General features: G+C 57.1%; 1 protein-coding gene across 1 annotated transcript in view; it reads left to right on the forward strand.

Moving 5' to 3' along the window:
- MORN1 (MORN repeat containing 1) overlaps nt 1–19,148 on the forward strand; it is a 41,104-nt gene that overhangs the window by 2,353 nt on the left and 19,603 nt on the right. Inside the window, exons 3-9 of the mRNA XM_082378603.1 lie at nt 25–123; nt 611–721; nt 1,623–1,713; nt 2,302–2,389; nt 11,178–11,274; nt 12,231–12,341; nt 13,148–13,327. Of these exons, the coding sequence (XP_082234729.1) occupies nt 25–123; nt 611–721; nt 1,623–1,713; nt 2,302–2,389; nt 11,178–11,274; nt 12,231–12,341; nt 13,148–13,327 (777 nt within the window). The remainder of the gene's footprint in view (nt 1–24; nt 124–610; nt 722–1,622; nt 1,714–2,301; nt 2,390–11,177; nt 11,275–12,230; nt 12,342–13,147; nt 13,328–19,148) is intronic.

Genomic DNA, 19,148 nt, shown 5'->3' on the forward strand with positions numbered 1-19,148 from the left:
TGACAGCACGACGTCTTTCACCAGGTCAGGGCAAACTTCTGTTTAAAGATGGGAGTTACTACGAAGGCGAGTTTGTGGACGGAGAGATCACGGGAGAGGGCTGCCGGCACTGGGCCCTGACAGGTTAGCGGCCCGACGCTTTCCTCCTAAACCAACCCTGGTGTGAGCTGGCCCCTCCCTTCCGGGTGCAAAAGGCACTTCCATCTGTAACCTGGGGACCACTGGTTTCCCTAAGGTGTCTCGTAACAGCCTCGTGCCAGCCTGGGGCAGGGTGGCCACACTGCTGCCCGCAGAACCTCAGACCCCCACCGGCAAGCGGGTGTTGGGTTCTCAGCGGAGAGAAGCCTCACCCCACGGACTGTGGCCTGGCGGGGCCTTTGCCCCCAGCACACAGATACCCCAGAGAGGGTCCCCTTGCGGTGGAGTCTGCACGCACGCTGCCGGGAGGGAGGGAGTCCCATTTCCCTCGTTCAGGGTGAGCGGTGAGATAAAGGGACGCCGTGTTCTGCTACCACTGCCCGGGGGTCGGGCAGGAACTACTGGTTATCCCGTGGGACTCAGGAAACGAGTCTAACCCTGGACACCGCCTCCCGCCTCCCGTCCACACCAGGGAACACCTACACCGGACAGTTTGTTTTGGGAGAACCCCAAGGACACGGCATCATGAAGTACAAAGCCGGCGGACATTACGAAGGGGAGCTCTTCCGCGGCCTGAGAGAAGGTCCGGGGTCCGCGGGAAGGCGTGAGGCATCGGCCTCGGGGTGGACACTGGGGGGCCCGGACCCCAGCCCTCCCCAGATTCTGACTCGGGGCCTGAACGGGCCCAGGTGCGAGTGTGCTCCCCGGTCCGGTGCGGTTCAGAGCGCAGGGCTCACAGCGAGCCCCTCAAACCTGGTGACTCAGGTCCCCGCTCTGCCTTCGCTCTCGATCCCGCGTCAGCGGTCTGGCCTGGGCTCGGCCGGGCGGGTCTCCTGGCCTCGCTGAGGGTCGCAGTGGCTCAACCAGCGCTGTGGGTCCTCTTGACCCTCGGCTCGGTCACCTCCTCCACATCCTGTGGGACCCAGCGAGTCAGGAGGCCACATTCCGGGAGGCAGCAGGTAGAGCCCCGGGGTCGCCGGAGCGAGCGGAGCAGCCCCAGCCCCCGACAGCACGCCCGGCGCGGGCGCAGCTCTGTCCCCCTCCGAGGCCTCCCGCGAGGTGTCAGGGCGCCCTCCCCTTCCCGAGTGTGCAGGCCCGGAGACTCCGTGTGCTCAGGGGCACTTCCTCTGGCCTCTGGGCCCTCTGAGTAGATGGTGGGGGCCCAGCACGACTGTCGGTCCTCAGCGTGCACTTGCACCTGCGAGCTGGCCTTGACCGCGCGGCACCACCGCAGCCGGACAGCAGAGCGTTTCAGTCTCCGATGCTGGGGGGCCCGGGCGCCCCCACCCTCCCTCGGGACCTTGAGAGCTGGACCCAGAGCCGCTCCCGCTGCGTGTGGCTGCCAGGCCGCCCCAGATCGGATTGCGGGGCCGAGGGACCCCCATGGGGCCCGGCTACAGGGGGTGCCGACCCCGTCCTTCTTCTAGACACCCCCCTCCCTCAATGGAGGCACGAGGTGACCCTCGACTCTCGCCCCCCTCCAGGACAGGGGCACCTGGTGGACGCAGATGGACAAGCTTACTGGGGGTCGTTTCACGACAACAAGCGGCACGGCCAAGGGCGGATGGTCTTCCGGTGAGTCCACCGTCCTGTGGGCCGTCCCCCCATCGAACACCCAGCCCTGAAAGTACAGTCTGGGATTTTTTCATGTGATCCTGTAATTTCTCCCTCAGTTACTGACATTGGTTCTGTGTGTATTTAGTAGGAAGAACATCCATCCCTCTCCTCCAATGAAACACCAGGTGGGAAGGTGGGGTGGATGGGAGGGTCGGGTGGGTGGAGCGCGGCCGAGTCGGGTGGCACCCGCAGGCTCTCTGCTTCGGGCCCAGTGCTGGGCGTCTTTCACACTCCAGGCAGTTTTCGTGCAAAATCCTGCCCTTGGGATGTGCAGGCCCCCCCATTTCCTTCCCGTTATCCTCTCCAAACCTTCACACCCGGGGCCCGGCAAGCGGGGCCTCCCGTCACTGCACCCCACCGGGCGCCGAGGCCACCTGCCCCTCTGGCCAGGCCCTGGCAAGGCCACAGCTCGCGCCATCTGTTCCGGGCCTATTTTTGCCTTGGTCCCGGGGGTGCGTGCTGAGCCCCAGTCGGAGGAGCCGGTGTGCGTCACACAGCCACCTGGCCCTTCCCGGCCTGAGAGCAGCCTCCGCGTTTGTCCCTCAGGAACGGAGATGAGTACGAGGGCGACTGGGTCCGGGACCAGCGCCAGGGCCACGGGACGCTGCGCCGTGCGGACGGCTCCATCTATGAGGTACTGGACCCACCGGCCGGGCGTCCTCTGCTCCCGGTGCCGCCCGGGGTGCAGCCCAGGTGCTGCCCTTCTGACCCTGCGAGGTAGGGTTGGCCGCTGTTCCCGTTTCGCTGACGAGAAGATGCGGTTCAGAGAGCTTAAGGGCCACCCGCCAACACCTTTCCCTCCCGGCGGGTTCCTGAGACACTCCATGACCCAGCGCTCTCCTGTGGGAATGGCCTGGTGAAGCCTTTTTGAGAGGAGATACCCGTGGGGTCCCAGTGCCCTCGACAACCTGGGGAAGCAGGCGAGGGCCCCTCCCCGCTCCTCGCGAGCAGGGCTCTGCGCCCCACCCCCCATCATCGTGGCAGCTGCTACTCTCAGGTTGATGAGGGGTTTTAGGTGCCACGAGGCCAAGAGATGCAGGCACGTGGGAAGACCTTCTCGGGCCCCCAGAATCCATCATCCTTGTGCTTCCTGGACGCCGGCCTGTGGGCCCAGCCGGCCCTGCAGAGATGCAGCCAGGGGCCAGAGAATGCCGCGTGAGCCAGGTCTGAAGGATGGGAAAGGGCCGCCGCGTGGAGACCGCAGGGAAGGGCATTGCAGGCAGCGGAAGGGCGAGGCTGGGCTCCGAGGCAGGAAGAAGCCTGCGTGGCCAGAGCAGGGGGCAGGGGAGGCAAGGCAGGAGGTCCGGGCAGTCCCACGCATAGGCCCCGGAGCCACGAGCGGTTGGAGTTTTATCCTACACATCACAGAAAGTGCTGGAAGGAGTTGGTGACCTGATCCCTGTGTTTGGAAGGTTTCTGTTGTTCTCACTCATGGAAAGAGGTGATGGCGACCTGCATGGGGTGTAGAACCAAATTTGGGGTGGTTTGGAGTTACAGACACTGGACTGGTTGACAAGAGCAGAAGCGAAGATGTCCCTGCATTTTTGGCCCAAGCGTCGGATGGATGGTGGTGATGCCTGAACCAGAATCGCCGGAAGACAGAAGTCACACCAGTAATTGAACGTGAAAGTGTTAACTAGTGAAAGACAGCAAAATACTCAAAGGGGTAAAAGCAGGAATATGGCAAAAGCAAATGTGAAAGTGGCCCCAGGAGACGCCCTCGAAGATGGGGTGTGGGTACCGGCTGGTTGCATCCTCGGGCCTGACCGCGTGGGGCTGAGGCCATGGGAGATGTGACTCGTGGCACGTGGTGGCTTTGGGAGTGACTGAGCTGCCGCCGAGCTCGGCTGTGATGCGCCAGCTGAATCTGGGGCTCGGGAGCCGAGCGTTGCACGTGGCTGTGGATGTAGTGACGGCGGCCACAAGGCCCCTGGTGTCCGGACGGGAGCTCAGGTCCGCACTCAGCTTCAGCTACGGCCCTGAGAGTCCCTCACTTCTCACAGCCTCGGGGCTGAAACAAAATTTGATCGTGTGGGTTGCAGAATTAGGTTGTCAGCTGAATTCATATCTCTGCCAAGTCTCATGTGAAAATCAGAGTGGAGATTGGGAAAGAAGCCCCGGGAGATGAGGGAAAGCCCAGCCCCTCTGGAGACTCAGACCCTGTAGACAGAGGGTGTGGCCGCGGCCCGCTGGCTTGGAGGAGCTTCCCTGGGCGTCGGCTACCAGCCGAGCCGTGTGTGCAGGAAACCCTGGGACACAGAGGAACTCGCCCAGGACAAACCCCTGTGCCTGAGGGGTTAGGAGTGGGCACCCTGGAGCCCGAGGGAAGCCTGTTCCCTGCAGGGTCCCTGCAGTGCCCAGCACGGCACCAGCTGGCAAAGCGAGACGTTTCAGGGTCCAGCTCCCGGAGCCCAGAGTCGGGCAGGAAGGGTCGTTTTGGGGCCGAGAGGCAGTAAGCTGGTAACTGGCCGGGGCCCTGCCTGAGATGGAGTGGCCTGCTGGGGAGCGTGGAGTCTTGCCCTGGCTGCGAGGCTCCCCCAGGCATGCTCACCTTGCCTGCTTGTAAAACGCGAGCTCTGCTTAGGTAACACCCCCTCCCGGGCCCCCTCCTGGGACCGCAAGTCCTGGTCTGGGCAGCCAGCCACTCCCGGGGTGCCGCCTGGGCCGCTGCGGTTGGCAGTTTGCGCCAGAGCCCATTTGCAGATGCCACTGTGCCCCGGCCAGAGCCCTGCTGCTTCTCCCCAGGGGGGACGTCTGTCCATCCTCATGGGGCCAGGCTTTAGGGCTCACCCTGGGCAGCCACAGTCCCTGGCCTGAATTCTCCAGAGCTGCCACGGAGGAGAGGAACGCGGCGGGGCCTGGGAGGATCCTCCTCGCTCAGCACCCCCAACAACAGTGTCCACGCCTCGCAGGCTGGGGGCACGGGGGCGCGGTCTAGTGCCCGGCACTGCCCTCAGCTGCCCTCTGGCTCCCCGACTCTCTCGACCACCGTTCCAAAGACGAGGAGGCCTCCCAAACCAGGAGGTGGCCGAGCCCTCGCCTTCTTCCAGAGAATCCCGCAAGCCTCCGCCCCCGCCCTCCCCCCCGCGTGCCCTTCCCCCAGAGGCAGTTTGGGCACCTCCAGGGCCTCCCCATCAGCGGCCTGGGCACTGGGGGCCCTGCTCGGGCCTCCCTGGCAAGTCGCTGCTCAGCCGGGGGGCTGGGGGTTCCCCGCCGCCATCCACCAGGGGGCAGCCCGGCCCTGCCGACCGCCTGGCCCTGCAGGGGCCTCCTCCACTGGCTGCGGAGCTAGAGCCGCTTCCCTCCAAGCGGATGCCCAGTGGATGCCGGCTTGGATGTCAGGCGGGAACCGGCAGAGTGCGAGGGGCCCGCGGCTTCGTCCCCTGGGCGCTTTGCAGGTGAACGAGGGTCCTTCCCCAGGGTTCAGACCGTCCGCCTGCGTTCCCGCTGTTCAGCGATGCCCCAGCCTCCCAGGGCCGCGCACTCAGACGACCTGCCCGCGCGACCCAGACCCTGAGCCCCGGGACACACAGCCCCGCGGTCAGGAAGGGCTGCCTCCACCCACGGTCGCAACCATGACCATGTCCTGAGGGCCCCGCGAGGACACCCAGGCCCTGAGTCCCCGCATCCCAAACAGCTTCCCGACGGTGTGGACACAGGAGCTCCCAGCTCTCAGCGCCCACCTCTCCGTGCTGTGGGGATGCCTCCTGCGCCTGACCTCTAACCTGCGACCTCTGGGCATGAAGGGTCACCTGGGAGAGGTGGAGCCGCCAGAGGGAGTTGGCATGTCTCCCATGAGGGTACAGCTGTCCCCAAGCTTTCACTAGGCAAATAGCTTTCTCTGTTTTTTAACTTTATTGCAAAATACACATAACATAAAATTTATCACCTCATCCATTTATAAGTGCACAGCTCGGTGGCATTAAGCACATTCACATTGTTGTGCAGCCATCACCACCGTCATTTCCAGAACTTTCTCCTTTTCCCACACTGAAGCTCTGCCCCCATGAGACACTCCCTCCCCACCCCTCCCCAGTCCCCGGCCCCCACCCTCCTACTTTCTGTCTCTATGGATCTCCTCCAGGGACCTCGCAAAAGTGGGATCATGTAGGATGTGTCCTTTCGTGTCTAGTTCATTTGACTCGGCGTCGTGTCCTCTAGGTGCATCCACGGTGGTGCAGGGGTCAGGACCTCCTTCCTTTTCCGGGCTGGCTCCTGCTCCGCCGTGTGGGTGGTCCTTCCACGCTGCGCCCAGCTGCTCATCCATCGATGGGCACTCGGTCTGTGTCCACCTCTCGGCGCCTGTGAGTGACGCCACTGTGAGCACATCCTGTTCCCAGTTTTGGGAGCAGCGCAACTGCTGGGTCACGTGGTGATTCTATTTTTAACGTTTTGAGGAACCTCCACACCATTTTCCATTTTCCATTCCCACCAGCAGCGCACCAGCGTTCCAGTTTCTCCACATCCTCTCCCAGCGCTTGTGTTTTCTGGGGTTTTTTGGTTCGTTTTTTGTTTATTTATTTATTTAATTATTTATTTATTTTTGTCTGTGTTGGGTCTTAGTTGCTGCGCACAGGCTTTCTCTAGTTGCGGCGAGCGGGGGCTACTCTTTGTTGCGGTGCGCAGGCTTCTCGTTGCAGTGGCTTCTCTTGTTGCGGAGCATGGGCTCTAGGCGTGCGGGCTTCAGTAGTTGTGGCGCGCGGGCTCTAGAGCACAGGCTCAGTAGTTGTGGTGCATGGGCTTAGTTGTTCCGCAGCATGTGGGGTCTTTCTGGACTTCCAGGGCTCGAACCCGTGTCCCCCGCGTTGGCAGCTGGATTAACCACTGCACCGCCAGGGAAGTCCCATGTTTTCTGCTTTTTAAATAAGCACGGTGCCAATGAAGTGATGAAGAGGCAGGCAGCCCCTCGGAGAGCAGCGTCCTCCGGGGCCGCCTCCGTGGAGCCTGGGGACGGATCGTGGGCTGTGAAGGCAAGTGCACACCTGGTGGAGGGGACAGAGGGGTGCTGTCCGGTGAGCCTCAGCCTCTGTGCACACGGAACGTTCCTACCTGTGCGGCTGTGCCGTGGTGCCGCCAGCAGTGCGCTTCCGCCCTTCCCGGGGCACCTCCGTGTGCATTGGCTGCATTTCTCGTGTTGGCGTTCCTCTGCGTTTCCCGAAGGGAGGCCTGCTGGGCGGCGCACCTGCTCACCACACGGAGCAGGTGGTCGGCCTCGTGCGCATCTTCACCTGCTGGTGGCTCTCCTCACCTGCGCACCTGTAGGAACGCCAGGGGCTCCGTGTCCCCATGCCACTGTCCTGGCCGGGAGGTCACAGTCCAGGAATGGGGGCCTGACCGTGAGAAGCATCTGGGCCCATTGGAGCGTCATGGGAGGAGGGGCCTGGGCTGCCAGAGCAGATCCAGCGCTGCCCCACGTTCCCGGTGGGGTTCTACGCAGACGGATATCAGAACCTGGTGTGTGAAGGCAGCTTGTATTTACATCAGCAGAACTTGTCACACTTCGAAATCTGAGGAACTTATGGCCAGGATCGTGGAGGTCAAAGACACCTTAGGGACCCTGCTGCTAGTTGGGAAGTGAGGAGCATTGTGTCTGCAGAGAATGATGGGCAGGGGCCACGAGCACTCTGGCCTGTGTGGCCACTGCTGCCCCAGCAGGCCACCCCAAAAGCTGGAGCCCCCGGCCCCCTGCGGCCACAGGCCCAGGCAGGTGACCCGGGGCCACGCCTCTCCCTGGTCTAGGAGCCGTGGCCTCAGGAAGGTCCTCACCTGCTCCAGGAGGGAGTTTGGCGACAGTGGGACGTCACGTCCTGCAGACTGGATGCCATCAAAGCAGATGTTGTGGAGAGCCGGGCCCTGGCCCCTCCTGGTGTGGTCGGCCAAACCCCGGTGCCCTGGAGAGGACTGGAGGTGGGGAAGAGCTGGATGAGCTGGGAAGGTGGGCTTCTGACCGGGGCGGAGATTCAGAGTGTGCCTGGGAGCGCCTGAAGACGCAACGGGGCAAGGCAGCCGCAGAAGCAATTCCAGGAAAAGCACCGTCACTTTCCCGGGAAAGAAGAAGAGCATCAATTAACTAGAAAGTGCTTCCCGAAATGAGAAGAGTCAAGTGTGTATTTCTCACAATTTATTCAAACTCGTGTGGTGGGGAAGGCACCCAAGGAGCCCCTCGTCCCACCCCCGACTCCGCGCTCTTCAAAGAAAGGACCAGGGAAGGAGTCCTGAGCACGTAGGTCCCCATCCTGGAGCTGAGAGGCCCTGGGGTTGCCTCAGCCACCGCCGGCCACGAGGTGCGCCCCACTCACCCCGCGGGGCCTCTCCTAACGGGGACCCCGTCCCCCCCGTGCTTCGTGTGCAGTGTGGCCCGGCCGTCCTCGCATCCTCCTGCACTGCGCCAGCCGCACACAGGTCCTCACCTGGACGGGGAGGAGGAGGGAGAGCCGGCAGGCGCGTAAGACGTGTTAACACCTGTTTGTTCGTGCTCTGGTGCACGTCAGCTGACTGAGAAAGGGCAGGATTTTCAAAAGCATGATTTGTAACATTAATTAGATTCTACGCTGTTGGATGAGTTACTCTGCTGGAGTGTATCGTGTATCTGTCCCGGGAAAGTTCTGTGTTGCAGCCTGAGCTGGGGCGTGTGGGGGGGTCTCAGATTACGGGAGCGCGATTGAGCGGTCGGTCAACGTGGATGACCGTGGATGCTCGCGTGGATGGCAAGCACCGGACAGCGACTTGGCGGGGAGCCCGACCCTGCGCACAGCCAGCGGGGCGGGGTGGGCCGGGGCCCGTGGTCTGATGGGCACGTTCACTGCCCGTCTGCTCTGCACGCGGCAGCCCGTGCGCCGCAGGCCGTGCTCCAAGGCTCTGTGTGCTGGACCCGCCTGAGTCTGCCCCTGGCTCCCGGGCGACCCCGAGGCCCTGCCTGCCTTCTTCCTGAAAGCCCACGCTGCACCTTCGCAGAGGGCCGAGGGGCCAGGCAGGGCGCGTGGAGACGTGGACCCCGACACGATCGAGGGGCCCAGTGGCCATCGTGCTGTTTGGAGAGTAGCCCGCGCTCATTCGAGCCCTCGTTGTCCCCACGGAGCCCTGCCCTGGGAAGCTCGTGCCCCGAGCAGACAGACAGACAGACGAGACGGGACCACGGCTGAGAGGGAGCGGAAAGGCCGCTGGGAGGGGCCCACGGGGCGCCACGGAGCTCGGCCCTCTTTGGCGGGAGCACTCGGCGTCACGTGATGGAGCAGCTCGAGGGGAGGCCGAGGCCGTGTCGTGGGGGCGGGCAGGCGTGCACACTGAGCCCCGCCACTTCCCCGCGGCTGGAATCCCCGTCTCCCACCTGCCCCTGGGCGTCCACCCCCGTCCACCCCGCGGGGGCGGTGACCCCAGCAGCGCTGCCCAGGACGGGGATGAGGCCTGCGGTCGTGCGGGCGGGCAGCACACTGGCCCCGGGCACCGAGCGGGCGCAGCTCCTGCTGGGGGGCGGGGTGCGGGGGAGGCAGCCGGGCCCCACAGGAGGGTGTTTGTCTCTGGAGGCGACCACCCTTCCCCAGGGCCACCGGCCCACTGCCCAGGCACCCCAGCACAGAGCCTCAGAAGAGGGCATGAATCTCTACGTAAAAGGACTGCGGGGCGGGGGGGGGGGCGGGTTGGGGCGATGAGTTCATTTGGCTCCTGAGAGGCTGCGTTCCATTGGCCGTGAGACCTGCTTCCCGAGTTGAAACCGGTCACTTCTCAGGCCTGGGATGGTGTCGTGAGGGAAGCAAAGGGTTCCAGCGACTCGTTCAGCACCACTGCCCCCAGCAAACCGACTCCTGGCGGCTCAAGCTGGGAAAGCTCTGACATCCATTTGCTCTACACAGCTCGGGGGCGGGGGGCGGCGACCCTGCCCCCCAGGGCTGTCCCCACCCGGACTGAGGGACAGCGGCCCAGCTCGGCCCAGGACCCTCCTGCTCTGCTCCCCCCCAGGCACCCCGCCCATCGCGGTCACTGAGCACTGCTGCCCCCACCGCACAGACACAGGCACGGGGGCGCACGCCCGCGTGCACGCACACCTGCGCACAGCGTCCCTTCCTGGGAGCAGGCGTGCAGCCCAGCAGATGCTGCCGCGTGCAGGTCGCACTGGCTCCGGGGATGGCCAGCTGGCGACTCCGGGGCTCCGCAGCGCCAGCCCAGGACGGCAGCACGGGGCCCCCTGGGTTGGCTGCGGTCCCCCTCTGCCGTGATACCTGGGGCCTCGCCCCCTCTTTGGCCTGGCACGCTGCCTGCAGACGTGAGCCACGTCTTAGGGGACGTCGATAGACCGTCTGCGGTGTCAGCCGTGCTGGCACCGAGCTTTCCGGGAACGCAGCCTGAGTGTGGGCCCAGAGGGCTCAGCTCTCTGGGGCTGGGGGCTGGAGGGACGAGGCTGCCCTGTGGCCCCAGGCCTCCCGTGGGGGCACAGCCACGCCTCTGCCCAGCCGCCATGCCCAGCTGGCAGCTGGCCCCTCCTGCAGCCGCGAGCCGTTGCCTTGCCGCTACTGCCAGCCACCCACTAGGGCGCCACAGTTGTCTGGTGCCCCAGCTGGAGGGGGAGCCGCGGCCAGGCCCCTTCCCTGTCACCTTGTAATGTGAGCACAGTGACCCAAACAGCCGTGGAACCTGTTCCCCCAAATCTTGGGGTGTCTGAGCTCTTCAGGGGCCGTTCCCACAGGCCCCACCTGCCAGGCGGCCCCTCCCGAGGGCCTGAGAGACTCCCACCAACCGGAGCCCGTCCCCAGCTGCTGGGTGGCCTCGGGCCACTCGGAGGGCTGGGCAGGAAAGCGGGAGCCCAATCAACTTCTGCCAAAGAGTGAAAGAACCAAAACGTGCCTTTGACTAGTTCTTCTAATGGGAGTAATTCATAGTTGAATAAAATACCGTTAGGATCCCGAACTTTTCCACGAAAACAATTTTCCTGCTCTTTCCACCATTCTTCCACTCTGTCGTGTGTATCGTTTGCAAAGCAGGCTTATTATGGGGGTGGCAGAGTCGGGGTGGGCAGCGAGTTGGCACTGCCCCCAGGGTGCGGCTGTGTGGGTTCACAGTGTGACTTTAATTGGCCTTTTTATTATCAAGGAGCCTGTCGGAACGCTGAGCTCCTCGACCCCGCAAGCCTCCGCTCGCCCACCTGCACGGTCGGCCTCCCGTGACTCTCTGCACAAATGCAGTATCTCGGTGTTAAAAGGCTTTTGTGCTAAAAAGTGTGCCCTTTGGAACCATATTTTCTTTGCATTTTGTATTCGGGCCGTTGTCTCCAAACTTCCTGGCTTCTTAAAATTCAAAGGGCAGTGCCTTCTGCGGAGCAAATTGGCTTCCCGGCAGCCTGTGGTCCCCAGGGGCCCTCGGAGCCTGGAGGGCCGCCGGGCCGTGCGGCAGGGAGACCAGCCCGTCTGAGCCCGTGGTTCTCTCCGCAGGGACAGTGGCACGGTGACGTGTTCAGTGGACAGGGCAGCATGGCCCACTGCTCCGGGGGCGTCTACCGAGGGGTGTGGATCAATGGCCACCCCATGGGTAGGTGCCCCCGGCCTTGCCGCTGGCCCCGTGGGGTCCTCTTGTGGGGTCACGTCTGGGTCTGGCCGTGTCCTTTCTCGGGTGGCCCTGGGCAGTCTCGCGGGAGGCGGGGACCAAGCGGGGCTGGATGGAGTGGAGCCCAGATCCCCTTTTGGAAGAAACATGCTCTGCTGTGGTTTCACGGGGCTCGTGACGTGCAGAAGCCCCCGTCAGACGCTGGACCCAAGGAGTCCTGCTTCAAGCGGGGCTCCCAGCCTCGGGGTCTCCCACTCGCGGGGCTCTGGGCGTCTGGCCCCCCTGCACAGCCTCCATCCAGCCCCCCACCCTGAGCTCTCTGCCCTGCAGTGTGCGCACAGGTGGCCTGTGGCCTGCAGGGTCCTCTAGCTGGCGCCACACCCTCCCCGTGTTGCCCTGGGTGTGGGAGCTTCTGTTAGACTCCAGGGACTCGGGTCACCGGTCAGAACCTTGGTGCCAGGTCCACGGGTGCAGCCGCTCACTCAGAGCTGCGGGTGGACCCTGCTCGCCAGGCCGGCTCCCGGGCAGGTGGCCGCAGCCTCGTCCAGCACTCATCAGGTCACTGACAGACGCACGCAATGCAGGGCCCAGGTCCGAGCAGTGGGCGGGAGGGAGGCCGTGCGGGAACGTGCCCCGGTGCACTGGGCACTGCTGGGCCGTCACCTCAGCTCTGCCGTCCCGCTACCGTGATCAGGTCAGTTCTGAGACGACCCACTTCAAATCACTGTAGGCGGCCCTCAGGACGGGGTTAAGGTCACGGCATCAGTGACCGTCCCCCAGCCCTGACAGCTGTGCCGTCCATGCGCCCCCCCCGCCCCCCGCAGCACCCCTCAAGGACACGGTCAGGCCTGAGCGGCCGCACAGGGCACGTGGGCTGCGGGATGCAGACCCGTGGCACTCACCGCCCTGACCCCACGACAGGCGCGCTCTGCTCTCCCCAGCACAAGCCACAGGGATCATGATTTTGGGTCCGGAGGTGATGGACGTGGCCCGGGGGTCTTCCCTCACGTTGACCATTCGGCTGCAGCGGGACGATGGGGAAGTTGCCACGGGTAAGCGTCTCCAGGAAGGCGGCCAGACTTTTCAGAAGGATAAGCAGGTGTCGGGTTCTGAAGTCGCAAAACCGCAGACAAGATGCCACAGGTGGCTTCTGGCCTCCCGGCTGCGCCCAGGTCCCCCTGTTCCCAAGTCCTCGCTGCCGGAGCCTTGGCAGAAAGGGCAGTGGGCGTGCGAGCCCTCCAGCCGGCGGGAGGCGGCCGTGCGGTGCACGTGCGTGTGTGAGCACGCGGGCTCTGTGTGTGCATCTGTGTGCGTGCGCGTGAGCACACAGGCGGCCCTCCCGGCGGTCACACTCGAGAGTCAGGACAGAGGAGGCCGCGTGGGCGCTGGGCCAGCCGCTCAGCCTGGCAAGGGGAGGGTTCCTCAAGCTCCTCGTGGGGTAACCAAGGTGGACAGACGCCCATCCGTCTGGGCTGCGTTTAGATGCCCAGTCGGCCCTGCGGCCAAGCAGAGGGACGACCAGGCTTCCCGCCCCGTGAGCAGAGCAGACCCAGAGGGACGGGGCGGGACCACCGGAGACAGACGTTCCTGTACGGTGGTCCACCTCGGTTCCACGGCTCTGCGTAGGAAGCACGACGTGCAGCATAAATCAAGTATATTTAGTCACAATTGGTTTATTTTAACAACTTTATTGCGGTATCATTTACATACCATAAAATTCATCTATATTCAGGGATTTAATGATTCTTAGTACACTTGCAGAGTTGGGCAACCATCGCTACACCAATTCCATTTCAGAACATTTCCTCCACCCCAGAAAGACCCCTCATTCCTGCCCTGTTCCCTCCCTCCACCCCAGGCACCACAAGTGCCTTTTCCTGGACACGGAGCGTGGATGGAATCTCACCTGTGGTCGCGCTCCGCCCCTCCCTCCCGCCCAGCGCGCAGCGCTGCTCTCCTCTTTGTGGACCACTAGCCTCCCATCCTGCCCGCCCAGCGCTTTGCTCACCTGCGTCCGTGGGCGACAGTCCAGTCCTTGGCGCTTGGCTGCTGTGAACATTCATGTGCAGGTTTTTGTGTAAACATGTTTCATTTCTCCCAGGTATATATTTATGAGTAGAATTGTTGGGTCAATTGTTGGGTAGGTTTGTGTTTACATTTTTCAAGAAACGGCCAAACTCTTTTCCAAAGTGGCTGCACCATTTTACCATCCCATTAGCAATGTACGAAGGTTCTGATTTCTCCACGTCCTCGCCAGGGAGTAGCCATCCTGAGGATGTCAGGTGGCATCTCCTCATGGATTTTTGTTTTCTTTGTTTTTGGGGTTTTTTTTAAATTTTTTGGCCACACCACGTGGCATGCAGGATCCTAGTTCCCCGACCAGGGATCGAACCTGTCCCCCCTGCAATGAAAGCACAGAGTCTTAACCACTGGACCACCAGAGAAGTCCCTCCTCATGGTTTTGATGTGCATTTCCCTAAGACTAATGATGTTGAGCATCTTCTCATGTGCTCATTGGCCATTTGTACGTCTTCTACAGAGAAATGTTTATTCATATATTTCACCTTTTTTTTTTTTTTTGATTGGGTTGTTTGTCTTAGTTTTTAGTTATACAAGTTCTTTATGTATTCTGGATACAAGTGCTTTAGCAGATATATATTTGCAGATATTTTCTTTCAGTCTGTGGCTTATCTTTTAATCTTCTAATGTTGTCTTTTGAAGGGCACAATTTAAAAATTTTGATGAAGTACAGTTTGTCAGTTTTTTCGTTTATGGACCATGTTCTTGGTGATTTGTCTAAGGATTCTTAGCCCAAATTCACAGAGACTTTCTCCTGTTTTCTTGTACAACTTTTGCTCTTACATTTAGGTCTCTGATCCCTCTTGAATTAATTTTTGTGGGTAAGATAAAGGTCTAAATTCATCTTTTTTCATGTGGACTCCAGTTGTCCTAGTGCCATGTGTTGAAAAGACTGTCCTTTCCCCACTGAATTGCCTGGGCACCTTGGTCAGAAGTCACTTGACTGTAAGGGTGAGGGTTTATGTCTGGACGTCAGTTCTGTCCCTCGATCGATGTGTCTATCCTTAGGCCACTGCCACGCCGTCTTGATTATTGCAGCCTTCCAGTACGTTTTGAAACTGGAGATTCCTCCAACTTTTTGTTCTTCTTTTTCAAAATTGTTTTGGCTAATCTGGGACCTCTGTATTTCCATATAAATATTTTAGAATCAGCTTGTCCATTTCTGTCCCCCAAAAAAGGAAAGAAAACAAGCTGCTGGGATTTTGTTAGGGATGCATTGACTCCAGCTGGGAGAACCGCCATTAGCAGCACTGAATCCTCTGCTTCATGAACATGAGACATCTCTCCACCTATTTTTCTTTACGTTCATCAATGTTTGTATTTTTCAGTGAGCAAGTCTCGCACTATTCTTAAATTTATTAATAAACGATCAATGATTTATTATTGTTTAATTATAATTTGTTTATTAATACATTTGCTACATTCTTGTATGCTATTATAAATGGAATTGTTTTGTTATCTTCACTTCAGAAATTACGAGACTACGGTTGATTTTTACATGTTGATCTTATATTCTTTGACCTTGCTGGTTATTTCTGAGGATGTCTTAGGATTTTCTATACTCAGGATCATGTCGTCTACAAATAAATGCAATTTTACTTCTTCCTTTTCAGTCTGGATATGTTTTCATTCCCGGCAACAATGGCTGAGGGTCTTCAATCCTCCACCTCCTCGCCAGCACTTGTTGCTCTGTCTTTCTGGTTATGGTCATCCTAGTGGGCGGGATGTGGTAGCTCACTGTGGTTCTGATTTGCATTTCCCTAATGAGTAATGATCTTGAGCATTTTTCTCATGCACTTATTGGCCATTTGTAGACCTTCTTTGTAGAAATATCTATTCAGATCCTTCACCCATTAAAAAATTGGGGCAACTTGTCTTCTTATTGTGAGTTATTGAGAGTTCTTTATATATTCTGGATACAACTCCCATATCAGATATCTGATTTGCAAATATCTTTTTCCCATTTTGTGGGTTGTCATGCAGTTTCTTGATGGTGTCCTTTGAACACATACATTTAAATTTTGATGAAGTCCAGTTTACCTATTTTTTTCTTTTGTTGCTTGTGCTTTTGGTGTCATATCTAAGAAGACTGCCTAGCCCAGAGTCATGAAGACTTATTCCTATGTTTTCTTCTAAGAATTTTATATTTTTAGCTCTTACAGTTAGGCCTATTATCTATTTGGAGTCAATCTTTGTATATGTTTGGTAGAATTCAGTAGGAAGCCCATCTGGGCCTGGAGTTTTCTTTGTGGGAGGATTTTTAACTACTAATTCCGTTTCCTTTGCATATAGAGCTGTTCAGTTTATCTGTTTCTTCTTGAGTGAGTATGGTGTTTTGTGTCTTCCAAGGTTTCAGATTTCTTGGCATAAGCTTGTTCATAACACTCCCTTGCTCCCTGCTTAATGAATTGATACCATCTCTCTTGTTCCTAATATTGATTATTGGGGTCTTCTTTCTTTTTTTCCTGACTAGTCTAGTGAGAGGTTATCAGTTTCATTGATAAACAACCAACTTTTGGTTTCATTGATTTCTCTATTGTTTGTTTTCTATTTCATTAATTCCTATTTTGTTTTGTTTTGTTTTCTTAAAATTTATTTATTTATTTTTGGCTGCATTGTGTCTTCATTGCTGCACGTGGGCTTTCTCTAGTTGCAGCAAGTGTGGGCTACTCTTCATTGAGGTGCGCAGGCTTCTCATTGTGGTGGCTTCTCTTGCAGAGCGTGGGCTCTAGGCGCACAGGCTTCAGTAGTTGTGGCACACAGGCTCAGTAGTTGTGGCACACAGGCTCAGCAGTTGTGGCTTGCGGGCTCTAGAGCACAGGCTCCGTAGTCGTGGCACACGGGCTTAGTTGCTCCATGGCATGTGGGATCTTCCCAGACCAGGGCTCGAACCCATGTCCCCTGCAGTGGCAGGTGGATTCTTAAGCACTGCGCCACCAGGGAAGTCCCATTAATTCCTATTTTGATCTCATTATTTCCTTGCTTCTGCTTAGTTTGGATTTAATTTGCTCTCATTTTTTAGTCTCCTAAGGTGGAAAGTTTCTAACGTTATTTCAGACCTTTCTTTTCTAATATAGAAGTTTATTGCTATAAATTTCCCCCTTCATACTGCTTTAGCTGCGTCCTACAAATTTTGATATGGTGTGCTTTCATTTTCATTCAATTCAAAATACATCCTGATTTTCCTTTTGAGTTCTTTTTGGACCCAAGAGTTATTTAGAAGTGTGTTGTTTCATTTCCAAGTGTTTGGGAATTTTCCAGAGATCTTTCTGTTATTGATTCTAACTTAATTCCATGTGGTTGGAGCCATACTTTGTATGTCTTGAATTCTTTTAAACCTTTTGAGACTTGTTTTATGGCTCAGAATATGGCTCAGAAGAGTGTGAATTCTGCTCCTGAGTGGAATTGGGTGGCATATTCTATAAATGTTAATCAGGTGAATTTTGTTGACACTGCTGTCGAGTTTGCTATATCCTTGCTGATTTTCTGTCTGCTTGTTCCATCAATTATTGACAGTGGTATGTTGAAATCTCTGATTATACTTGTGTTTTTGTCTATTTCTGCTTTCATTTCTATCAGTTTTAGCTTCATGTATTTTGAAGCTCTATTATAAGAAGCATAAACATTTAGGATTTTTATGTCATTTAATTAACTGACTTCTACAATCCCAATCTTTATGCTATTGTTTTAGTACATTTTACATTCATGTATCTAATAAACTTTATAATACATTGTTATTATTTTTGTTTAAACAGTCATTTATCTTTTAAAGAGTATTTAACAAACAGAAAAGGAAGTCTCATCTGTTTGTCTCATCTGTTGAGTTACCATTTCTGGTCCTCATTCCTTCCCATGGATCCAGATTTCCATCTGCTACCATTTTCCTTCTGCCCAAAGGACTTAACTTTTAACATTTCTTGTCATGTGTGTCTGCTGGTGATGAATTCTCTCAGCTTTCGTACGTCTTGATTTTGCTTTCCTTTTTGATAGACATTGTTACCGCATACAGGATTCTGGCTCATCTTCCAGGTGAGCTTCGTGGTGTAACCTTGTCTGCGTTGTTTTCCCTGAGAGATCTGCTTTCATGTCCCCGTATAAACGTCCTTTTCCTCTGGCTGTTTTTCAGGTTTTCTCTTTTTCTCTGGTTTGAATAATTTGATTGTGATGTGACATGGCATAGTTGTCTTCGTGGTTCTTGTGCTTGGAATCTGTTGAGCTTCTTGGATCTGTGGGTTTATAATTTTCATCATATTTGGGAATTTTCCAGCCATTATTTCTTCTGATAATTTTTCTGTGATAGCCTCTGCCTCCACTTTGGGGACCCCAATTTTCCATGTATCAGGCTGCTCCCCCATCCATGGATTCTCTTTCCCACCCTCCCTCCCTTCCTTTTTTTCTTTTTTCTCACAGTGTCTCATTCTGGATTATTTCCATAGCTGTGTTTTCAAGTTCATGAATCTTTTTTTCTACAGTATCTAATCTATTGTTGATCACATCCAGTGTGTTTTTTCATCTCATGGTTTTCACCTCTAGAATCAACTTTGTTCTTTTTTATTTTTATTTATTTATGTATTCATTTTTTTGGCCGTGCGGCATGCGGGATGTTAGTTCCCCCACCAGGGATCGAACCCACGCCCCCTGGCAGTGGAAGCACGGAGTCCTAACCACTGGACCGCCAGGGAAGCCCCGACTTTGTTCTCTTTTATATCTTCTATGTCTCAACTTTTGAACACACGAATACAGTTATAATAATAACTTTCAAAAAACGTCCTTTTCAGGACTTCCCTGGTGGCGCAGCGGTTAAGAATCCGCCTGCCATTGCAGGGGACATGGGTTCGAGCTCTGGTCCAGGAAGATCCCACATGCTGCAGAGCAACTAAACCCATGCGCCACAACTACTGAGCCTGCGCTCTAGAGCCCATGAGCCACAACTACTGAGCCCACGTGCCACAACTACTGAAGCCCACACACCTAGAGCCCATGCTCCGCAACAAGAGAAGCCACCGCAATGAGAAGCCCGCGCACCACAACGAAGAGTAGCCCCCACTCGCCACAACTAGAGAAAGCCCGCGCAGCAACGAAGACGCAACGCAGCCAAAAATAAATAAATTAATTAATTAAAAAAAAAAAAAAAAAAGATGTCCCTTTCCACTGTGTCAGTTCTGGGTCGGTTTGATTGCGTTTCCTCCTTGTTATGGGCCATACTTTCCTGCCTTCTCTGCCTGGTAATCTCTGATTGGATGTCGGACCTTGTGAATTTTACCTTGGGGGCTAGAGGCGCCTGTGTCCCTGTGAACATTCTTGAGCTTTGTTCTGAGGCGCAGTTGAGTTGCTTGGAGACAGTTTAATCCTCTCAGATCTTGGTTTTAGGATTTGTTGGGTCTGGAGAGGGGCTCCGTCTAAGACCAGTCACCCCCTCATTACTGAGAATTCTGCTCGACGTGCCCTGACCTCTGAGTTCTCCAGCCTGGCCGGCAGGACGAGCAGGCCTCCCATCCTGCTGGGGCCTCTCGTTCTCCCCTCACTCATGCCCTGGTCTGTGCTGCACTGACCCCGAGGTGCCCCCTGCTCCGCTCCTGTGTGGGCCTGTCTCCCAGCCTCTACCCGACCCGCTCTGCACCAGCCCCGCATGTCCTCTCAGGGTGGGAACTGGGCAACTGTGGAGTCCATCGTGTTTCCCGTCCCTCAGGAACCACTGTCCTTGCCTGATGTCCAGGGTCTTGGAAACCACAGTCTCATTCAGTTTCGTCTGCTCTTTGGTTGCTTCGAGTAGGAGGGTC

This window comes from Balaenoptera borealis (assembly GCF_965194805.1).
Source record: "Balaenoptera borealis genome assembly, chromosome: 1".
NCBI lineage: Eukaryota > Metazoa > Chordata > Mammalia > Artiodactyla > Balaenopteridae > Balaenoptera > Balaenoptera borealis.